Raw genomic sequence first — 22,115 nt, forward strand, 5'->3', positions numbered from 1 at the left:
ATATTAAGGGTAGAAAAAGAAGGAATTTGTTCTCATATTGAGAGTGCTCAAATATTGAGGGTTGGAGATTCTAAAGTAACTTGGTAGGAGTCTATCTAGAACTTGGCTAGGCAGAACTTGGCTAGGCATCCTGTCCTGTGAGGACAGGATGGGGTAGGGTTGGGCAGGAAGCGAGGTATAGGTCCTGGTGAGGAAAGGGCTTGAGTGATCTCACCTAAATTTCGTCACGGGGAACTATTCTTTGTCAGCCCTCGAATCAAAGCTAAAGTCACTGATCTCATATTATATATTAAAACATCCTAACCTGGGTATGGGGGCACACACCTGTAATCCTAGTACTTGGGAAGCTGAGACTGGAGGATTGCATGTTTGCAGCCAGCCTCAGCAACTTAGTGAGATCCTGTTTCAAAATAAAAAATACTGCTGAAGGTGTAGCTCAGGGGTACAACACTCCTGGGTTCAATCCCCAGTGCCATATATACATACACAATGTTATAAATGCAGAAGGTTAATCGAGTTAGAATACAAAAAATCTTTTATTATACTTTAGAAGTAGACATTATTAGTGAAGAATTAATTTTTTGCTTACTGTGGCAAACAATTCAGTAAAGTCTCCTGTGCTCTAGTAACTTATTTTCTCCCTTTTATGGTAAAAGCACTGTTCATGTCTCCAAATAATGCTGTAGATGACCTACCTTACCTTCCATTCTTTTCTGAGCTGCTTTCTGCATGAGCAGTTCCAGCATAATTCTTATCCTGAGAACACAATTCTCCTCCTACCCCATACTGCTACAGCTGGTGTCAAAGACTTAAATACCCACATGGGTCCAATTGCACTAGTGGAGTTTGAACTTGCAACCTCCATGCACTAGGAGTTCACCTCATTAGTGAGCCAACATAATTGAATTGATGTGCTGCCATTAATATTCTTTAAGTTCTCCAATTCCCCTGTTCACCGTTTTTCTCTGTGGTCGAGTAAATGAGATGTAACTATAACGTTGATGGCAGAAGTCACATGAAAGTCAGCGTCATGCATTATAGCACTGTTCTTATACTGAGGGATTCTTCATTCCCTATAGATGCAGCTACATGTGGGCTGCTCTCGGTAAAACCTTTGAACAGATAAAGTTCCCTTTGACACAGTCATGCAAAGAAAGGATGTTCTCAGCTGGGCATGGTGGTACAGGCCTGTAATCCCAGTACTTGGAAGGCCGAGATAGGAGGATCATAGGTTCAAGGCCAGCCTCAGCAACTCAGTGAGACCTTCAGCAACTTAGATCCTGTTTCAAAAATAAATTAGGGCCGGGCGTGGTGGCGCACGCTTGTAATCCCAGCGCTTGGGAGGCTGAGACAGGAGGATCGCACAGGTTCGAAGCCAGCCTCAGCTACTGAGTGAGGCTCTCAACACTTAGTGAGACCCTATTTCCAAATGAAGTATAAAATAGGTCTGGGAGTATAGTCCGGAGATAGAAAGCCCCTGGGTTCTGCCCCCAGTACCACCAAAAAATAATAAATAAAAAATAAAATAAAATAGGGCTAGTGGTATAGATCATAAGTAGAATGACCCTGGGTTCAGTCCTTTACATATATACACACACAAAAAAGGGAAAGACAGAAAAAGGATACACTTTCTGGCTACCAAGTGTTCTGGTTTTTGTTTGTCTAGTAAATGGTATCAGCTATTATTATCAAGATAAGTTTCCAAAAGGAATGCCTATGCACTGTTAGTGGGATTATAAATTAATACAACCACTATGGAGGTCAGGATGGAGGTTCCTCAGAAGAATAGGAATGGAACTCCCATATGACCCAGCTAGACCATTCCTTGGTATCTTTCCAAAAGAATTAAAGTCAGAATACTATACTGACACATGCAGCACAATTTACAATAACCAAATTATGGAACCAACTTTGATGTCCATCAAAAGATGACTGAATAATGAAAATGTGGTAAGTGTGGCATATACATACAATGTAATTTTATCTAGCCATAAAGAGAACTAAGCTATGTCATTTTTAGAAAAATAGATAGAACTTGAGAACATTATGTTAAGTGAAACAAGCCAGAATCAGAAAGTCAAGTGCTCATGTTTTCTTGTGTATGTAGAAGCTAGAGCGAAAAAAGAAAAGAAAATGAAGGAAATTTCATGAAATAGAAAGGAGACCAGTAGAGTAAAGTAAGGGGACCAAGGAGAAGAGGAAGGGTAGGGAAAGGAGAGATTCTGGGGAATGAAATGGACCAAATTACATTATGTGCATGTATGAATATGTCACATTACATCTCATTATTATATATAATTATGTTCCAGTAGAATTAATTAGTAAAAAGGTTGATTTTCAGAGATATTTTGCTGAAGACCTATCTTAGTTAAGGCAAACCAAATCAATTCAGGTTGTAAAGGATATTTTAACGTAATTAAAAAATATTGACCTTTTATAGCAATTTCATCTAATTTTCTGCAAAGTCACACTGACATCTCTTAGCTTGAATTTACTCTGACCAATGTAGAAAAATTAGACAAAGACAACCTCTTCATACCTGTGTATAACTGGTGCCTGAGTTTCTGTCACTACAGTAATGCTGTAGAACAATCAGTCACAACAGCTGACTGGCATTCAACACTACGCAGTCACTGTTCGTGCATCTGGACCCAGTTGTGGTCCCCTGTGCGGGTCTGCTGACTTTGGCTAGGCTAATGTGAATGTCTGGGGATTGGCTGATCTGGCTTGGCTTTGGTGAAAGTGCCAGGGATGACTGGGCTCTTCTCCATGTTTTACCCGTGTTCTCATGGTTATGGCAGGGGTGCATATGAGCAAGCAGAGACATGCAAGGCCTTCTGGAACTTAGGCTTAGAACCTGTGGCAGGTCAGGTCTGTGTTCTGTTGCCCAAAGTAAGTCACAAGGCCAGTCCAGATTTACATAGTGGAGAAATGGATTCTGTACTTTTAGTGAGAGGATCTACAGTCCCATAGCAAAGGGCATGAATAGAGGAAGAGATATAGAAATAATATTTGGCAGGCTGAGACAGGAGGATTTCAGGTTTGTGGCCAGCCTCAGCAACTGAGTGAGGCCTTCAGCAACCTCGTGAGACCATTTCAAAAATAAAAAAATAAGGCTAGGGATGTAGCTCAGAGGTAAAATGCTCCTGGGTTCAATCCCCAATAGCACACACACACACACACACACACACACACACACACACACACTAATAAATCTATCATTATAGTATATCACGAATGGGCAGAAAAATAGCACCATCTCTTTGGTCTGTGGTAAGGATTAAATTTGCTGATCCTTAGAGAAGACTCAACACTATACCTGGTACCTGAAAAATGCTCACTAAATGTTAGTGATTGTTGCTATATGGCTACATTGGTACTAAAGGTAGGCTTCATAACATCAAAGGTGTGGCATGGCTTGCATGGAGATTACCTCTGTCTAGTTTAGAAAGAGTGAGAGTGAGGGAGGTGCTTGCAGTGGGGGTGCTGTTACTAGTCCTCCATGCATGCCCAGTGAGGTCGCTTTTAGCTGGGATAAAGATCCTTTTAATGCCAGTCCCCTGGCCACATTCCAGAACCTGCCCTATCATTTAATGTAAGTTTGGCTCATAGGAGAGTCTCATGAAAGTACTCAAGGAGCCAAATATAATTTCTATAACAGATCCGGGTTTCACAACTCTCTATGGGCTAAGTCTTGTTACAACAAATATCATCAGATCCTAATCCCAGCGGCTCATTTATGCAATCTTTGGTAAAATGACATGTAGCAAAACATGTAATTTAGACAGCTCATTGGGAATTCTTTGGAAATAAGTGTGGATCCTACTCTTGCCCTGGTCCTCGAGTGTGCTGCCATGATAATGACACATTTGGCCCAAGTTTTTCATTTGTTATCTTTATCTGTGGATAGCATTGGACACTGTCATCTTTGCCACATAGCATCAGTCACAGCCTCGTCAAGCAGATTTGCTCAGATCTGTGGAATGCAAAGACCCTGTAATGGAGATTCATTTACTGGAAGAAGGCCTTTATGCCTCCAATCAGGTCTGCATGTTGAAAGTGACCAGGCATAGTTACTTGCTAGGGCTAGTTTATCCATAGCCAAAGGCCGGATTGTTATAAGGCTGGTTGACCTGGAAATATTATTCTGGTTTCTGGTCCATTCCCTCTCAGAGTAGGAAAATGGCAAACAGGATGCAATGAGTTTTAAAATGACAACAGAATCCATATGTCCCTATCCAGTGAATATAATGTTTTTCCTTATTATTACCTGTCTTATGGATATATATTTTTGATAAAAGGACATGCTAAACTCTTACCACCACCAAACTTAACACACTTTTTATAGTGTGACTTGGGCTCAAATAATTTGATATTCTTTTTTGCCAAGTGTTTAATAGCCATGCAAGTTTGCTAATCCTCACAAACTGGTATGACTTATTAGCTCACTGGCTGCCAGAACTCTAAGCATTTTCTATCTTTAGCTTGTCTGGCTTAACCACTTCTCCCACCTCCATATAGGTCTCTTCAGTACTACTTATTTTAATGCTATTATTATATTTTTAGCAAGAATCAATCCAAACTCATTTGCATTATTTGTTTATTTTTGATTTATTTATATTTGAAACAGGGTCTTGCTAGGTGGCTGATAGTCTTGCTAATTTGCTGAGGGTAGTGTTGATCCTGTGATCCTTCTGTCTCAGCCTTACAAGCCACCATGCCTGGCTTGTTCAGATTATTTGCCCATTTTTAATTGTGTTGTTTTTTCATTGTTGAATTCTTTGAGTTCCTTATATACTCTGGATATTAACTTTCTGCCTGATGATATTTTCTCCCACTCTCTGGGTTTTCTCTTCACTCTGTTGACTGTTTCTTTTATTTTTCAAAAGCTTTTTTTTTAAATGTAATCCAGGTTGTCTATTTCTGCTTTTGTTTCCTGTGCTTTTGGGGTCACATGTATTTAGATCTTTGATCCATTTTATGTAGATTTTTGTACACAGTGAGAGCCAGGAGCCAAGTTTTAATCTTCTGCATATAGCTATGCAGTTTCCCCAGCACCATTTATTGAAATGGTTGTCCTTTCTACAGTGTATGTTGTTACTTTCTTTCTCTCTTTTTCTCTTGAGGTAAGGTTTTGCTTAATTACTGCACTCTGGTCTCAAACTTGCAATCCTCCTGTCTCAGCCTCCCAAGTACCTGGGATAACAGTCATACCCCACTGTGCCCGGTTTACAATTATTTTTGGCACCATTATAAAAAATCAGTTGGCTATCGCTGTGTGGGTTTATTTTTAGGATCTCTATTCTGTTTCATTGGTCTGAGTGTCTTTTCTGCCAGTACCATGCTATTTTGGTTACTATGGCTCAGTAGTATGTCTTGAAATCAGGTATTAGGATGCTCACAACTTTGCTCTTTTAAGATTGCTTTGGCTATTTGTGGTTTATAATGCTTCTGTTTGAATTTTAGAATTGCATTTTCTAGTTCTATGAAGAGTGTCATTGGTATTTTTGTGGGTATCACTTTGACTTTGTAAATTACTTTGGATAGAATGGTCATTATAACAGTGTCATTCCAATTTATAAACATGCGAGGTCTTTCATTTTTTGTGTTTTCAGTTGCTTTCTTCAATGTGTTGTCATTTTCATTGTAGGGGTCTTTCACTTTCTTGGTTAAATTTATTTCTAGAAATAAATAGGTATTTATAGTTATACCTATTTGTATAAATAAATATAAGTATAAATAGCGATGTGTTCTTAGCTATTGTGAATGAAATTACTTTCATGATTTCTTTCTCAGTAATTTTATTTGTATATGAAAATGCTACTGATTTTGTGCATCATTTCATATCTTGCAACATTGCTGAATTTTTAAAAATCAGTTTTAATAGTCTTTTGGTGGAATCTTTGGGTTTTTCTATATATATAGTATTATTTCACCTACAAACAGATAATTTGAGTTTCTCCATTCCTATTTATATGACTTTCATTTCTTTCTTTTAGCCATTGCTCTGGCTAAAATGTACACTGGAGGTTTTGAAAAGCATAAATTTCTCAGCTTAGATTAACTGAGCATTTGCTGTATGTTAGTATTAGGGATGACAATGATATGAAATCAGTGAAAAATTATGTGAGGTATGAAATCAGAAAACGAATGAGGTGAAATACGGAATCACAAAACTAACACAAATTTAAATTTGCAGGATACCTTTTGATTTGCTTGCATATCCATTGTCTCGTTTGATCTAAATCATGATTCCTGTTTCAGATCTTATAGACCTTGTTGGGAAGATAAAATAAATGTAAACTGAAAGGTAGTTAAGCACATCTGCGGTGTTCTGGTTTTAGGTCTGACAGGAACCCTGAGAAGGCAATGGAAGTATGGATTTAAGTGTTTGGGATTCTTGGGTACAAGGTAGGATTTGAGTTGGCTTTGAAGGATTTCTTTATTGCTCAAGCCTTGCAGGAAACTATAACTGACCATGAAGTGAATGGACCCCCCTTAAAGGACCATTGGCCTATGTCCTTTCAAGTGCATTAGCAGAATCATCATAACCTATTTATAAAAATCAAGAATTTCCTATGTCCATATGATGGGAGAAGAGGTAATGGGAAAGAAAAGAGGAGTGGGAAATAAAATTTAAAATGTATTAAAGGGGAAGATCTCATTTTAAAGTCCCCAAATGGATGGGAAGCCTATGCATCTATCTGCCATGTGTGACTCACCTGTGTCTGTTTGATATAGAACACTGTGGCCAAAATCTTGGGGTGCAAAGAATGAAAAGGGAAACCTGCTTTTAAATAACTCTAGTTGCTGGACATGGCAGTGTATACCTGTCTCAGTACTTGGGCTCAGACAGGAGAATTGTAGGTTTGAGACCAGTTTCAGCAACTGGTCAGCAAGTTAGGAAGACCCTGTCTCAAAATAAAACATATAACAGGGCTATGGGTATGACTGGAGGTAGAAAGCCTCTGGGTTCAATCCCCAGTACCACAAAATAAATAAGTAAATAAACCTAATAAAATAAAATAAATAACCTTGGGTAAGGAAAAGAGCTAACACCTGCCATATACCAACCAATTGAATCATATTTTCACAATGTGTATCCATAAAATCTGAACTAAATAGATGTTTAAGAAATTGTCACTTTGCCTGGAGGGCCCTTCCCCTGAATGTGGCAGATTTTTACCACAGTGACACTTTAGTTAATTTTTTTTATATGTTGTATATTGATCTTTGACTCTAAATATTTTTTCTATGGATTACTTGACCTGATGGCTTCTACTTTAAGTGATTTCTATTAATACCATACAGCGGCTGGTTGGGGTTTTAGGTCAAGGTTTGGTGAAGACATACTATTTCTCTTTTTTTCTGATTTTAAAATTACGTCAGGCTCTTGCTGCCTCAGGGAACATGACTTGACTTAAGGCCATGTTATTAGTGATGCTGCAGATTAGTCTAACGATCAAAATCAGAAGTGTTCCGTGATTTATCTTCCCAGTTCCAGTCTGCTAAAATCATTATTTCTCTGATTTGCATCGACATGCCAACCAATGGCATTAATCACCCTCCACGATTTCCCTTGTTCTTGAAATCTGCTTGGGTAGTTCAGCACCATTTCATAAAAAATGTTATAAATAAACCTATAGATCTGCCCAACCCCTCCCCCAAAACCCGAGATGCATTTCTCAAGGGCAAAGACAGGCTCATGGGAAAACACAAGAAAAGTGATTGACTTTCATTTTGGCATATATGAGAGGGCCACAAAGAGAGTGTGATATCAAAGGGAATGTTTAGGGAAGAGAGGTGGTGAGGGCAAGGGAGGCGGGAAGCTGAATATGAGTAAACAATTTGTCATTCTTCATCCAGACAATAAGCCGGAATATTTATCTCTCTTTAATTCCATTTGGAATGTCAATTGGCAGGTTACAGACAAAAAGTTTTAAGCAAAAAGCTTAAAACCACAATGCTTTTTTTTTTTTGGCATAGTGCTAGGGATTGAACCCTAGATCTCACACATGTGAGGCAAGCCCTCTACTACTGAGGTACATCCTCAGCCCTTTTCTAGTTTTAATTTTGACACAGGGCCTTGAAAAGTCTCTGAGGCTGATCCTGAACTTGCAAACCTCCTGCCTCAACCTCTCAAGTAGCTGGGAGTACAGGTGTGTGCCACCATGCCTGGGGAACCTTAATGAATTCAACAGTTATTATAATGCATAGGAATGACCAGGAAGGATCTTAGGTCTCCATAAAGGTCTAAGTTGCTTAGAAAGAAGTATCTGGGAGTACTCAACCCCACTTTAATAACTGTATACTTCATAAAAGTGCCCAAGAGAGAATAGGAGAAAAATATCTTTAAGATCCATCGTAGTTCCGGGTATGGTGGCGCAACCTTGTGATACCAGTACTTGGGAGGCTAAGACAGGAGGATCTAAGGTTTGAAAACAGCCACAGCAACTTAGTGAGAGACCTTGTTTCAAAATAAAAATTAAAATAGGGCTGACGATGTAGCTCAGAGGTACAATGCTTCTGGGTTTAATATCCAGTACCAAAACAAAACAACAATTCACAGCAGAAATCTAAAACATCCAACATTTGTTAGAACTGTCTTTGACTTAGGTGGTGCTTATTTTATTTCATTTCATTTGATTATTTTAAAGCATATGAAAGATTAATATTCTGTATACCTTCTCCCAAATATTTTCCTTGGGCTTGTTCAAATTTTTTACTTTTACTCCTTTTTTACTTTTACTAGTCCTCCTTACTATTTCTACATGTTGTCCAGGTTATCACAAGGAAACCTTTTATTGCCCTTTTGTGTGTGTGTGTGTGTGTGTGTGTGTGTGTGTGTGTGTGTGTGTGTGTTTTGGTACTGGAGGTGGAACCCAGGGGCTTTTCTACCTCCGGGCTATACTCCCAGACCTATTTTATATTTTATTTGGAAACAGGGTCTCACTAAGTTGCTGAGAGACTAAGTAGCTGAGGCTGGTTCGAACCTGTGCGATCCTCCTGTCTCAGCCTCCCAAGGGCTGGGATTACAACCGTGTGCCACCACGCCCGCCCAACTTTTTTTCTTTGTCTGCAAATGCCCTTCATTCTAGCAGGATGTAACTATGCTGCCAGGATACACATGGCCATGTGCAAAGAAATAGAATTTTTTCAAGAAACCCTTTCAGTAGACCTCACACCTATTTTATTTAAGAAAGATGTGATTATATGAGCAGTTAGTGAACTTGTTACCATCTATTGATTCTTCTGCAAAATGTCCACCATTTTATTCTTTTCTCCTCATATAATCCTGTATTATAGCAAAGGTAAATCCTTCCATGGAGTCTCTGTGTTCAATCTTCCCCTGTGCCCCCTAGGAGACCATTTATAACTTTTTCTTTCCTATGTTTTTAGTCCCTTCTCTTTGGATCCTTGCCACTGATATTTAAACTCATCCTGTAATTCTAGTTCTTGGGAGGTTGAGACAGAAGGATCACAGGTTCAAGGCCAGCCTCAGAAAATTAGTGAGACCCTGCTTCAAAACCAAATCAAACCAACCAACCAACCAACCAAACAAACAAACAAATAATGTACTGGAGTAGAATGCCCGGGAGTCTAATCCTCAATACCAGAAAACAAATAGTTCACATGTTCAGTAGCAGCAACAATAAAAACAAGAACAGCAGCAAACAAGCACAAAACCCCAACTTCCAGCCCCTTCCTACATCTCCCCTACCTTTGCTTTTTTCCTTTTTTAGACAAGCTCCTCAGTGGGGATGTACAGATCTGCTGTCCACACTTCCCATGCATTCCTTATCCCACTGCAGCCTGGTGTCTTTCCCCAGCTCTTTCTCAGAGTTCCTAGTCTTAGAGAATGGCAGGCCATCCCCTGGGCCGCCCACCCCTGAAGTCCAGGAATTAATCAGACTCTCCTAGGTACCTAGCTTCATTCCTATTGGAGAGTAAACTCAGGAGCATTCCATTCCCAAGCTCCACCTCCAGCCCTCCCTTCCCCCTTGGTACTACTTCTGACCTATACTCCCAGCCCTTTTAATTTTTTATTTTGTAACAGAGTCTTGCCAGATTGTTGAGGGTCTCACTCCGTTGCAGACTCTGACCTCGAATCTGCAATTCTCCCAAGTACTGGGGTTACAGACATGCACCACTGGGCCTCGTGAACTCTCTCAGCTTTCTTTCGCTCCCCATATACAGTTAATCACCTGGTTCCATTCATTTGGCCACTATGTCTCTCATATCTATCTGTTAGCTTCTTCCTACCCTGATTGGTCCTCCCTAGTCTGGGAGGATGTTATTTTCTACATGCAGGCGACGGGCTGGCTGATGCGTGGAGCTGCATAATGAAGTTGTAAAGACTTGGGGGCACTGATGACAGCATGGGCTTAATCCACTCCCCGGAGATTCCTGTGTTGGTTTCTCATCCTTCTCGTGTGGGTTTCCTCTTTGAAATGGTGACTTGTGCATCTTTCCCTTGGTGTTCTTCTACTTCCCTGCATTTTGGCTCTGATCTCTACAGGACACCACTGTTGCTCCTGGAAACTTCGAACTCACAATTGCCACTTTAGCTTTGTGCTTGGGGCCTGGCTGTGACCCTCAGGAGCCATATGTGCTTGAGCAGCTCATCAGGTCTTAATTTTCTTATGTGTAGAATAAATGGCTTCCCCTAGACCAGTGAGGCTCAACCCTGGCTGCATTTTAGAATCACCTGGGGAGCTTTGAAAACTGCCAGGGCCCAGGCTGGACCTTAGACGAATGACATCAGCATCTTGATGCTTGGGCTTCAGCATTTTTATGAGATATATAAAAAAATATAATTTATATATGAAAATTTATCTATAATTATATAGATAATTATATCTATATAATTATAGTAGGATTAATTAATCTATATAATTAATTAATTAATTAATCTATATAATTATAGTAGGATTCCTGGAAACCCTTCTACCTCTGGGCTATACTCCCAGACCTATTTTTTATACTTTTTAAAAATCTTTGTTTTTGGTGGTGGTACTGGGGTTAGTGGAAGCCCTACTACCTCCGGGCTACACTCCCAGACCTATTTTGTATACTTTTTAAAATTTGGAAACAGGGTCTCTTAAGCCAGCGCGGCTGGCTTTGAACCTGAGCAATCCTCCTGTCTCTGCCTCCCAAGAGCGGGGATTACAAGCATGTGCCACCACGCCAGGCTCATATCATTATATTAAAAAAATATATTTTTTTGTGGGTCTGGGGATGGAACCCAGGGGCATTCGACCTCTGAGCTACACCCCTGCCCTACTTTTTATTCTTTATTTTGAAACCAGGTCTCACTGAGTTACAGAGGGCCTCACTGAGTAGCTGAGGCTGTCTGCGAACCAGGATCCTCTGGTCTCAGTCTCCCGAATGCTGGGATTACAAGTGTGCTCCACCACGCCTGGCTTATAAATATATACTATATAGTTTATACTTATATATCATTTTTATAATATATAATATATACTATATAATATACTATACTATATTTATATAGTATATTATATACTATGTATTATATACTATATTATATACTATGTATTATATACTATATTATATCCTGTATATTCTATACTATATGTACATAATCCATATACACATACATATGTATATATAAATGTATATGTGTATAATTACTTGGGAGATCAATTTATTTTTATTTGTGCATTGTAATCATACATCTCAATGCAGTTCAGGGAGACTGAGGCCGACATGGTCACAGTACTTTTGGAGCCCTCACCCAGTTCCCACCCCACTCCCTTTCCTGCCCCACCTTCCCATGCTCAGCTCGGCACCGTGACTGGCTTTGATAAGGTCCTGTGTGTGCCTTGTGTCTCTTGAGGTGTTTCCCTCTTCAAGTCTTCCTTCCCTGCCTTTCCCCCTCAGTTAGGTCTCCTCTTTCACTCCACTAGGATTTCTGCTTCTTTGTCTGGAGCACCTTTTGTGTCTCGATTTCTCCCTTTCAAAGCTTTCCCAAAGATCCCATTGTGCACACAAGGTTGAGAACCACTTGACTTGATGATTTTTAAAGGGCCTTTGCTCCCCTAGCATTCATATTTTTATCATGCCCTGATCCCAAGCTGAGGTTTCCCTTCTTTACATGTTTTTACTAAGTTGGGAAGAAATTGCTGCAACGCTTCCCCCACCCCCTTCCATCTGCTGTTTGTTCTTATTTACATACGATGGAACCCAGCCCACTGATTTACAGCTCTGGTTCCCTTACAACTGTTATTGAACTGAAAACATAGCTGAAAACTTATTAAACAGAAAAAAAATTATTCTGAGCTTTCTGCTGACAATTCCTCATAGAACAAGGGGAGTATGCTTAATTTGTTTTCTTGTAGAAGTAATGTTGAAAATTGAATTATAACCTTAGAATCTCAAAATTTCAGTTTAACTCTGGGGCCAGACCTGAGTATTTATTCTTTGTTGGGTGTCCTGTTAATAAAGGCAAAGCATCTTGCAGGAGAATGGGATTTGGAGGGCTGTGTACCCGTGGACTGGTGGGGCCCCTCACATTGCCTGTGTGTGGCTTCTGGTTAAGTTTCAGTGTCTTTATTCGCCAGAAGCTGGCAGCAAAGCCAGGGCCAGCATGTCCTCGTTGTAGACACGGCCTTTATTTTCAAACAATTGAGAGCAGGACTTTTAGACGATATCCTTTCTGTAGCAGTTGCCTTTGGACTTACCATTCTAGATCTGAAATAACAAGACTTTGCCTAGCTGCAAGGAAGCACTGAGGAGGGTCGAAAGATGATGGAGAACAAACAAGGGGTTTTTGTTTGTTTGTTTGGTACTGGGGTTTGGACCCAGGGCCGTTCAACCTCTGAGCTACATCCACAGCTCCTTTTAAAGAATTTTGTTTCATTTTGAAACAGATTCTCACTAAGTTGCTGAAGGTCTTACTAACTTCATGAGCCTGGCCTTGAACCTGTGATCCTCCTGTCTTAGCCTTCCAAGTACTGGGATTGTAGAAATATAACACCACGCTTGGCCAAATGTTTGGTTTAACCACTGGCACTAAAGTTGAGGCAATTTGGAGGTTTTTTTTTTTTTTGTGGTACTGGGGTTCCTGGAAATCCTTCTACCTCCGGGCTACACTCCCAGACATATTTTATACTTTTTATTTTGAAACAGGGTCTCTTAAGCCAGCGCGGCAGGCTTCGAACCTGTGCGATCCTCCTGACTCTGCCTCCCAAGCGTGGGGATTACAAGCGTGTGCCACCACGCCCAGCCTCAATTTGGAGTTTTGACATAAATCTAACTCATGGTGAAGTGTCCTTCAGGGTGTAGGCTCTCCCTGCCTGTTTCCTATTAACAGCATCTTTTCAAACTATTTCCTTTTTTTCTGAAATCCCTATGTTTTTCAATTCCTATGCATTTGCCTGTCTCTCTCAGGTCCTCATTAAACTATTGAAATTGGTTGCTACATTGATAATGATGTACTAATTTAGTAGCTATAGACAGATAAGTTATTTCTTGGTCATAATGTATGGTGAGTTTCCCTCATGTAACCTTTCACAGATGTACCATTCGATTATTTTCATGGAAAGAAATAGTTATCATCTAGTAGTGGGGAAAAATGTTTCCTGGGCATGGAGTCCAGCTCTTTGTCATCGTACTGAACATGGGACCACTTCTCACACACGCTGGTTAGGGTTCAGAAAATCTTGTCTGATGTCTTTAGCTTTGATGTGGCCTCTTTGGGTGTTTTATTGTAGATGGAGGAATTGATTGAGGGTGTTCGCTGGGCCTTCATTGACATGCTGGAGAAAGAAAATGAGTGGATGGATGCAGGGACGAAAAGGAAAGCTAAAGAAAAGGTAATAATTTCTTTTGATAAAAAAATAAGACTTTGGGTTTAATGGATTTTGATAATGACATTGACTGTGTAGTTGATTTTTATAATGGCTGAGCTGTTGGCTCCCAATGACCCAAGTGAGGTGCGTGCTTTGGATGGATACTTAGATTTTATCCCCAGGAGGTAAGAGAAAATACCATCTGATGTCTTCTTTCTCAAACTGCTTTTTCAAATGCCACGAAATGCAGCCTTTTCTTCTCTCCTAATTGCTGCCTGTAAGAACTTGCTGCCTAGTGAATTTTAGCATGAAGCAACCATTGGATGTGGCAGAATCGGAGCAGTGGGGAGCCACAGAGAGCAGCTACAGAAGAGCCCTCAAGGTGCAAAGAAGGAAAACTCCTATCAACCCTGTGTCCTGCTCTGTGCATGATGTGTGCAAATGTCCTGAGGCAAATCCTTTCCTAAAACCTGGCAGATCTACTTCCTAACCCATAGTTTTGCACAGATTATTCAAAGAGCGTACTTGCAACTGTGGACCACCGGTAGACCATATATAGGAGCCCAGAAATGTTTCCTGTTGGAAGTAGACACTTGCTGGGTCTTGTAAAAATTTTTCATCATATACAACAAAGGAGTAGATGAGGAAAGTATTAGCAGCTGTTTAAAAATAAAGGATAAACCCCACATTGAAATTTAGGGAAAAAAAAAAGAAATTTAGGTATTCTGATGGCAGAGAGCTGGAGTGGGTAGGGCACACTGGCTGCTCCCTTCAGGGATGCCGTTCTGTGGCTCCAAGATGTGGAAACTGGGAACATTTCTTCTTGACAGAAGTGTTTTGGAAACCTTCCTGATGGTGGCTATGACCTGGGGTACCTAGACATGTTACAGCTTTCTGGCCCCATCTGGTTTAGTGGATTTAGGGTACCGGCTGAACATTTGTGACTTTAGCTAGACTTCTGTGTGTGTGTGTGTGTGTGTGTGTGTGTGTGTGTGTGTGTGTGTGTTTACCATTAGGCAAGCCAGAACCCTGCTTGGAGTCTTAGTGAGCTATCCTTCTGTTTCCTTTTAATTTTTATTATTTATTTATTTGTTTGTTTGTGGTACTGGAGCTTGAACCCAGGAATGTTCTACCATTGAGGTACATCTCCAGCCTTTTATTTATTTATATTTTACAGTTTTATTAGTGCATTGAAATTATCCCTCATAGTGAGAGCCAAAGTGATACAAGTATGCATGTACACATCACGTGGTCCATCCCATCCCGCTCTCCCTGGTGCGTACCTTCATATATCACCATAGCATTATTTGAACTGTTTCCTTCTTCAGTCTTCCTTCTTCTCCCCACCTCCTCTCTACCCAATCCCTTTCCACTGTTCTGCTAGCTCCTCATTTATCAGAAGTCCCTTACGTTTTATATTTTCTAACTTCCACATAGGAGAGAAAACATACATACTGAGACATCCTGAGTACAAATACTTCTCTTTTTTTTTTCTTTTGTGGTGCTGGGAATAGAATCTCAGGTCTCAGCCGGGCGTGATGGCACACGCTTGTAATCTCAGCATTCGGGATGCTGAGACAGGAGGATCTGGGTTCATGGACAGACTCAGCTACTCAGTGAGGCCCTTTGCAATTCCGTGAGACTCTATTTCAAAATAAAGAATAGAAGATAGGGCTAGGGGTGTAGCTTAGAGGTAGGATGCTCCTGGGTTCCATCCCCAGTACTGCAAAAAAAACAATCTCGGTCTCATGCAGATGGTCTCATGCATACTAGGCATGCATTCTATTCCTGAGCTCCTACCATTGGGCTATATCCCTGGCCCCTAGCACAAATGTTTTTGCCTTATGGTCAACAAACAAAGAGGGCAACAGTCTGGGAATGCTCAGCCTTGTTGTAATGGGAATGTACAAAGGTTCAGCAAAGATATTTTTAGAGCTTTAATGCTCCTAAGATAACTAAACCTTGCTGTAGATATTTTTGTCAATAGACATGAAAAGACTGTTTAGTGTTTAGAGTGCTGAAAGAGCTTGGGTGGTAGGTGGGGGGATTTTTGGAGGAAGATAAACGCTAAGTCTGACATTCCCCCCTCCAAGGTCTGTCAAAGCTATCTTGAGTCATGAAAAGGCATAAGCCGATGGAGGCAGGAATGCCTGGGCTGTGACGAGAAGTTCTCCAGATGGCGGATAAAACTTTCAGCACCAATATACTGTTTTTTTGGAAGGCTTTATTTATTTGCGAAGCTAGCTCATGGTATCTGGAACAGAATGTGGCTTGTACTGTGCAGTTGAGGCTTCAGAGTATCAGTTTTTTGTCCAGCCTGACTCCTTAGGGACTGAGGGATGTGTGTATGAATTAGCTCAGGGCCATCTGTGTGAAGGGTGGGGGTGGAGTGTGAGTGTGTGTGACGACTAGCCAGCTACAAGGAGAATGTTCTGGAAACATCACTCAGTTCTTCAAGAAGTATGGGTTGATATCACCTCTGGGAGATTGAGTTCTGTTCGAGAATGGATGCCTTATATTGGGCCTTCTAGGCAAGTGGCTCATGGGTCCTTCTTAAAGGAGAACTATTCTCAATTTTTCTAATATTAGACATGTTCTTGCTTGCCCTCCTAGTTGCTCTCCAATCTTCCATTTTATTGCAGTGAGAGCTGTCAGTTTTCCTTCTAAAAGCACTCTTTGAACACTCGGCTTTCTTTGAGCCGAGTTCAATCTGCCAGGAACTCTGCTAGTTCCTCAACAGGTACAAATATCAAAGGCAATTGTCCTACAGGATCTCACTAGGTTCCCCAAGTATATTTTATCTTTCAGAGTTCTGAGCAGTTCCTTTAATGAGAGGCAAGAAAGAAGGATGTTGTCCAAGAATTTCCAGCAATTCTCTAAGGCCCTGGACCCCTGAAGATGTAGATTTTCTCCCCCTACCCCATTAAACAAACTTGCAGTTCTAGAAGTGGCCTCTGGGTGGAGCTCATACTACTCATAAAGAAGACAGAACCAAAGGCTTTTTTTTTTTTTTTTTGCCACTTTCTACACTGGGGCTTGTTTTAGGGGGGAAATAGTTTTTTTTTTCCCTAGCCCCTTTTCTCTGCTGTCCTCAATTTGATTGCCTTTTAATAGTCAACAAGAAAGGAGAAGCTCTGCTTAATAATTCCTTGAATCTTAGATGGAAATCTCTATCTATCTCGGGGCTTTGTCTTTGTGATCTGCAGTAGCCCCTGCATTAAGAAAGGATTTGCTTGCATTTGAAGTGGTGGTGAATAATTTGCCTTCCCTTCCTGGTATGACTTGGCAGTGTTCTTTGGGCATGTGTTGTGTGCAGTATATCACCCAGGCGGAAGATTTCTCATCAATAATAGTGCCCACACCGGGCCAGGGCTCACCACTTGGCAACCCATTGGGAAAGCTAAAAAAAAAAAAAGTTCCAATTTGCCAAGGGCCAAAGCGTTTCTTTCCCTTGCTACGAAGCTCCTAACCGCAGTAAATTAATGCACCTTTCTAAGAGGTATCAGCCTCAGCATTCCGCAGTGTCCAATCTCCCCAGCTGAGCCATCCGGATCCCCACAGTGGTCTGAGCCCTCACCTCTTGGCTTTTGTGGCAGTGACCTCATCTCAGAATGAAGTGTGTCGATGTGGCTTTGCTGTGCTCTTTGCCAGGGATGAGCACTGTAAAAGATAGATGAGGATGTCTCTGCTTCCGTGAGGGGTAAATCTGTTATCTCCATCTACCTGCCTCTTTCCTGCTCATCTCTTAAGAGGTCATGAGTGCTTTTGTGTTGTGAACCCCACAGTGTAGGTTTCAAGTCGAAATCCGGTGTTGTGAAATAAGCACCAATTTTTATTTAGGATTCGGTGTTCCCTGCAAGCGAGTTGTCTTCTTGTAAACAAGCAGCAGAGGATGGGAGGCCTGTTAGTTTTCTGGCTATCAAAGCTGTTGAATGAACAGAAGGTGATAAAAGATTGGTATTGGGTGGGTGTCTTCTGGAGGAATTACCCTTTCCACAGCAGAGGAGGAGGCTCTCAAGGTCACTGCATAATGATTCTGAGCTGGGTGTGAGAGACTCAGCACAATCATTGGCCACCCTGGCTGGCTGTGGGTCAGATCAGGAGACACTCAACTGAACCAGGCTTATCCCCGGCAGAATTCAATTATGTAGGCAAAAGCTGGATCCCTGCTGAAATGCTTGCTTGTGCACTTTGCCCCTAGGAACTAAGCTAAGCCCAGAGAAAAATACCAGGATGCGAGTCATAGGGGAGGAAGCATCCTGAGGATGCTGTGAGGGGCCGCCTTAGGCTTAGCCCCAGCAGGTGCAGAGGAGCATGCTACATGTTCCCAACTCTGCAGACACGCAACTCCAATGCACAGGCTTTGACGGAGGCAGTTCTCTCGCAGAGGACAAAGCAGACACGGAACTCACCTCTTCGCCTTCATTTCAAAGCTCTGCCAGGCCTTGGCGTTATATTTATATTTCTCGGAGGCGCTCATTGTGTACCGGCTGGTCAGTGCTTTGTGCACCTCTCTGGGGGAGTAGCGCTTTGGCAACTGGTTTGAGATCCAGATCCTCTCTGAGCAGGGAGGAGCATAGGATCTAGGCCAGCCCCAGCGACTTGGAGACACCTTCTCTCAAAATAATTAAATTAATTAATTTTAAAAGGTTAGCCAGGTGTGGTGGCGCATGCTTGTAATTGCAATACTTGGGAGGCCGAGACTGTAGGATTGCAGGTTTGTGGCCAGCTTCAGTTACTTAGGCCTTCCACAATTTAGTGAGACCCTGTTTCAAAATAAAGAATAACCGGGGGTAGAGCTTGGAGGTAGAATACCCCTGGGTTCCATCCCCAGTACTAAAAAAAAAAAAAAAAAAGGTTGGGGTATATCTCAGAGGTAGTATGTCCCTGGATGCAATCTCCAGTAAAAACAAAACAAAACAAAACAAACTAAAAACAAAAACAAACAAACAAAAAAACACCTAGTTGGCCCTCCCCCTTTCTTTGCAGTACTGGGGATGGAACCCAGGGACATTCTACCTCTGAGCGACAACCCCAGCTTTATTTTTTTTTATTCTTTATTTTTGAAACAGGGTCTCACTGAGCTGCAAAGGGCCTCACTAGGCACCTCAGGCTGTCCGCAAATCGTGATCCTTCCTGTCTCTGCCTTCTGAATGCTGGGATACAAGCGTGCGCCACCACGTGCAGCTATTATTGTCCCCTCTTGAAGCCCCAGAGTAGTGGTAAGATCTCCAGGTAATTCTGATGCACGATGAGAGCTTGGGGACCAGTGAGCTTGTCCTTACCACCTCACCGCATGACTGCATGACCCTGTGACTTCCAGCTGCCAGCTCCTGTATTTTACCCAGGAGCTTTCTCTCCCCATTGCACCCACTGTGCCACTCACATGAGGGCTTAAAGCACGGGGGATTCCCATACCCTCTAAGCAGTCCTCGGCCAGCAGTAGATGGGAGTTGACACGCCCCTGCCAGTCTCCTCCCCCATCCCCCATTTTTTCCATTTTTTAAAAATTGGTGCATTGTACTCATACATCATAATGGGGCAAAAAACTTGTGTAGACATACATGCACACATCACCCAGTTAGCCCCTACCCAATCCCCACCCCATTCCCTCCCTATACCTCTTTCCCATGCTTAACTTAGTGGTTGACTTCGATATGTGTAAGTACCTTGTGTGCTTTAGAGAGTTTCCTTGTGTATCTATGTTCATAGCTGCATAATTCACCTGTCCCCCATTTTTTCCTTGGGCTCCTGAGATTTCCCGAGTGGCTGAAGCTCCTTGGTAAGATGACCCTTATGGACTGCCTTCCTGTCTCCTCACTTCCCCATGTCCCTCCTGGGGTTTCACCTCCCACTTGAACTGCAAGTTCCAATCCTTGTCTTGGGTTTGCTTCCAAGAGGACACTGGTGCTGGGTCACACTCTGTCCCCATACTTCCTTGCCTTTAGGGCGATAGTGCATTTCACTGCATCTGGATGCTCCTACTATCACAGCAAACTCAATTCTCCAGGCACTCCCAACACATCGACCACTTGCCGGGTGCTGGGCCACGAGCTGCTGAATGGGGGCTGACCATCTGCAGTTTCTCTTCTGTAGGGGGCCCTCACACTTCTAAGGTGTCTCAGGAGTGGGCTGGATGCAGGGCAGATGGGAGAAGGATTAGGTAATGCCATAGACATGCAAAGTGGTCCTGAGAATTTAGGAAGGAGACTTCAAAGGAGCCCAGAGGAATATGCTGTGTGGGGATACCTTTTTTGGGAGTGCCCACCCTGCTCCTTCCTCTGTTGACTCCCTAGACCCTGTCACTGACCGCGTCCTTGCAGCCTGTGGACAAAGCTTCTTCTAGGCTCTTCTTCACTTCCTAATCCAAATAACTGCATCCAGCCAGCCCTTTCCTTTGCTACATGCACTCCTGCTGCATCGCATGTATTCAAATTTTAAATTGGTTTGCAGAAGAAAAGAAAAGGAGAGGCTTTGGTTAAAGTATGGCTTACCTACAGATTCCTGCTACAGATTCCAGCATATTTGTATAACCATACAAGTTTGGAGTCCCCCTAGCCAGGCACAGGGACACATGCCTGGAATCCCAGCTATCCAGGAGGAGGCTGAGGCAGAACAGAAGGATTGCAAGTCCAAGGTCAGCCTGGACAACTAAGTGAGACCCTGCCTCAAAATAAAACAAAAAGGGCTTGGGATGTCGCTCAGTGGCAGAGCACTTGCCTACTACACGTGAGGCCCCGGGCTCAATCTCCAGCACTGCACATTTTTTTTTAAAGATTACAAAACACAAATTGCCAGCCTTTGTCCCAGGGTTTCTGGTTCAGTGGTTGGGAGACGGGGCCTGGGAATCTGCATTTGGATAAGGCCTTGGTGAGGATAGTGCTGTTGATGGGACTCTATTATGCTAAATGATTACAGGCAAAAGTTTCCATACACCAAGGCTGTGTTAATAGAACTGGCCAGCGTACATTGAGGGATTACTACCTCACTCCTCAGAAGTCCTCTTCGCTGTCTCACATATGCGTGCCATGAGGGAGTATGGGGCACTCAGAACCCAACCAGGCCACCTGCTTCATTAACTCATCCATCTGCAAAACCACAGCAATGCCATGTCCATAAGAGAAACCAAAGCACAGAGGGGGCACACAAGCTTGCACAAAGCCACGCAGCTTGTAGGGAAAAGATCTGGAACCCATTCTTGGCAGTCTGGTTTCACAGTCTGTATATTTATCCTCAGTCCTTGCAGATCAACCAGCAGTATCGGTATCACCTAGAAGCTAGCTAGAAATGCAGGTTCTTGGTCCCACCCCAGATGTATAGAATCAGAAACTCTAGGAGGGACCCAGCAATCTGCATTGAAGTCTACCCACCCTCCAAGCGATTGTAACGCAGCCAAAGGCTGAACACCAGTGTTTCCGGCCACATGCCTCGCCCTGCTGGCTGCTTTCCAGCTTTCAGCATCTTCTTCTAGAAGCTCAAGTTCAAAGCTAAACACAGTATTCTCGCTGTAGTCCCACTCACCTAGCACAGTGGGACCATTCTCGCTGCCTTTGTTTTGCATGCAAATTAAGGAATCTGAAGTTGATCTTGTGGCTACCTTTTCTTCCTCAGCCGTGCATGCCACTGTAGGCTCATAACAAATTTACACTCTGTTAACTTCTAGGACTTTTTTTTTTAGTGTCTCACAGGAACTGTTGCTGCAGTCCTAAACTTGGCATGTTTTTAAACCTTTGTCCCAGAACTTCACGTTGACTCTTAAGAACCATTTAGTTGTTTTTGTTCACAGCTTTGGCTTTCAAAAAATATTTCTGGATCTTCTTCATGTTTTTTATTTTTTGTTATGAAAGTCTAGACTCATTAAAGAAAACCTAGAAAGTAAAGAATAAGCAGGAAGAAAAAAAAGTTGCTAGTTCCATTACCCAAATATTTTGATGTATTACTTTCATTTTCCACTAAACATAGGCATGGGGGGGTACTGGAGATTGAACCCAGGGACATTCTATCTTGAGCTACATCCCTGGCCCTTTTTATTTTTATTTTGAAACAGAGTCTCACTAAGTTGCTAAAGGTAGTCTCAACCTATGATCCTTCTGTTTTAACATCCCAAGTATTGGGATTATGAGCATGTGCCACTGTGCCCAGCTTCCCTATTATTATACATAGACTTTAACAGGTATTCCTGTGCCGGGCATGGTGGCGCACGCTTGTAATCCCCGCGCTTGGGAGGCAGAGACAGGAGGATCGCGCAGGTTCGAAGCCAGCCGCGCTGGCTTAAGAGACCCTGTTTCCAAATAAAAATTG

At 42.1% G+C, this 22,115-nt stretch overlaps 1 protein-coding gene across 1 annotated transcript in view; it reads left to right on the top strand.

The window, feature by feature from the left end:
• Positions 1 to 22,115, top strand: part of PHEX (phosphate regulating endopeptidase X-linked) — a gene marked incomplete at its 3' end in the record, with an annotated part of 224,553 nt that overhangs the window by 93,908 nt on the left and 108,530 nt on the right. The window contains exon 12 of the mRNA XM_080719557.1: positions 13,737 to 13,838. Coding sequence (XP_080575683.1) covers positions 13,737 to 13,838 — 102 coding nt within the window. The remainder of the gene's footprint in view (positions 1 to 13,736; positions 13,839 to 22,115) is intronic.

Source organism: Muscardinus avellanarius, assembly GCF_963383645.1.
Source record: "Muscardinus avellanarius genome assembly, chromosome: X".
NCBI classification, from domain to species: Eukaryota; Metazoa; Chordata; class Mammalia; order Rodentia; family Gliridae; genus Muscardinus; species Muscardinus avellanarius.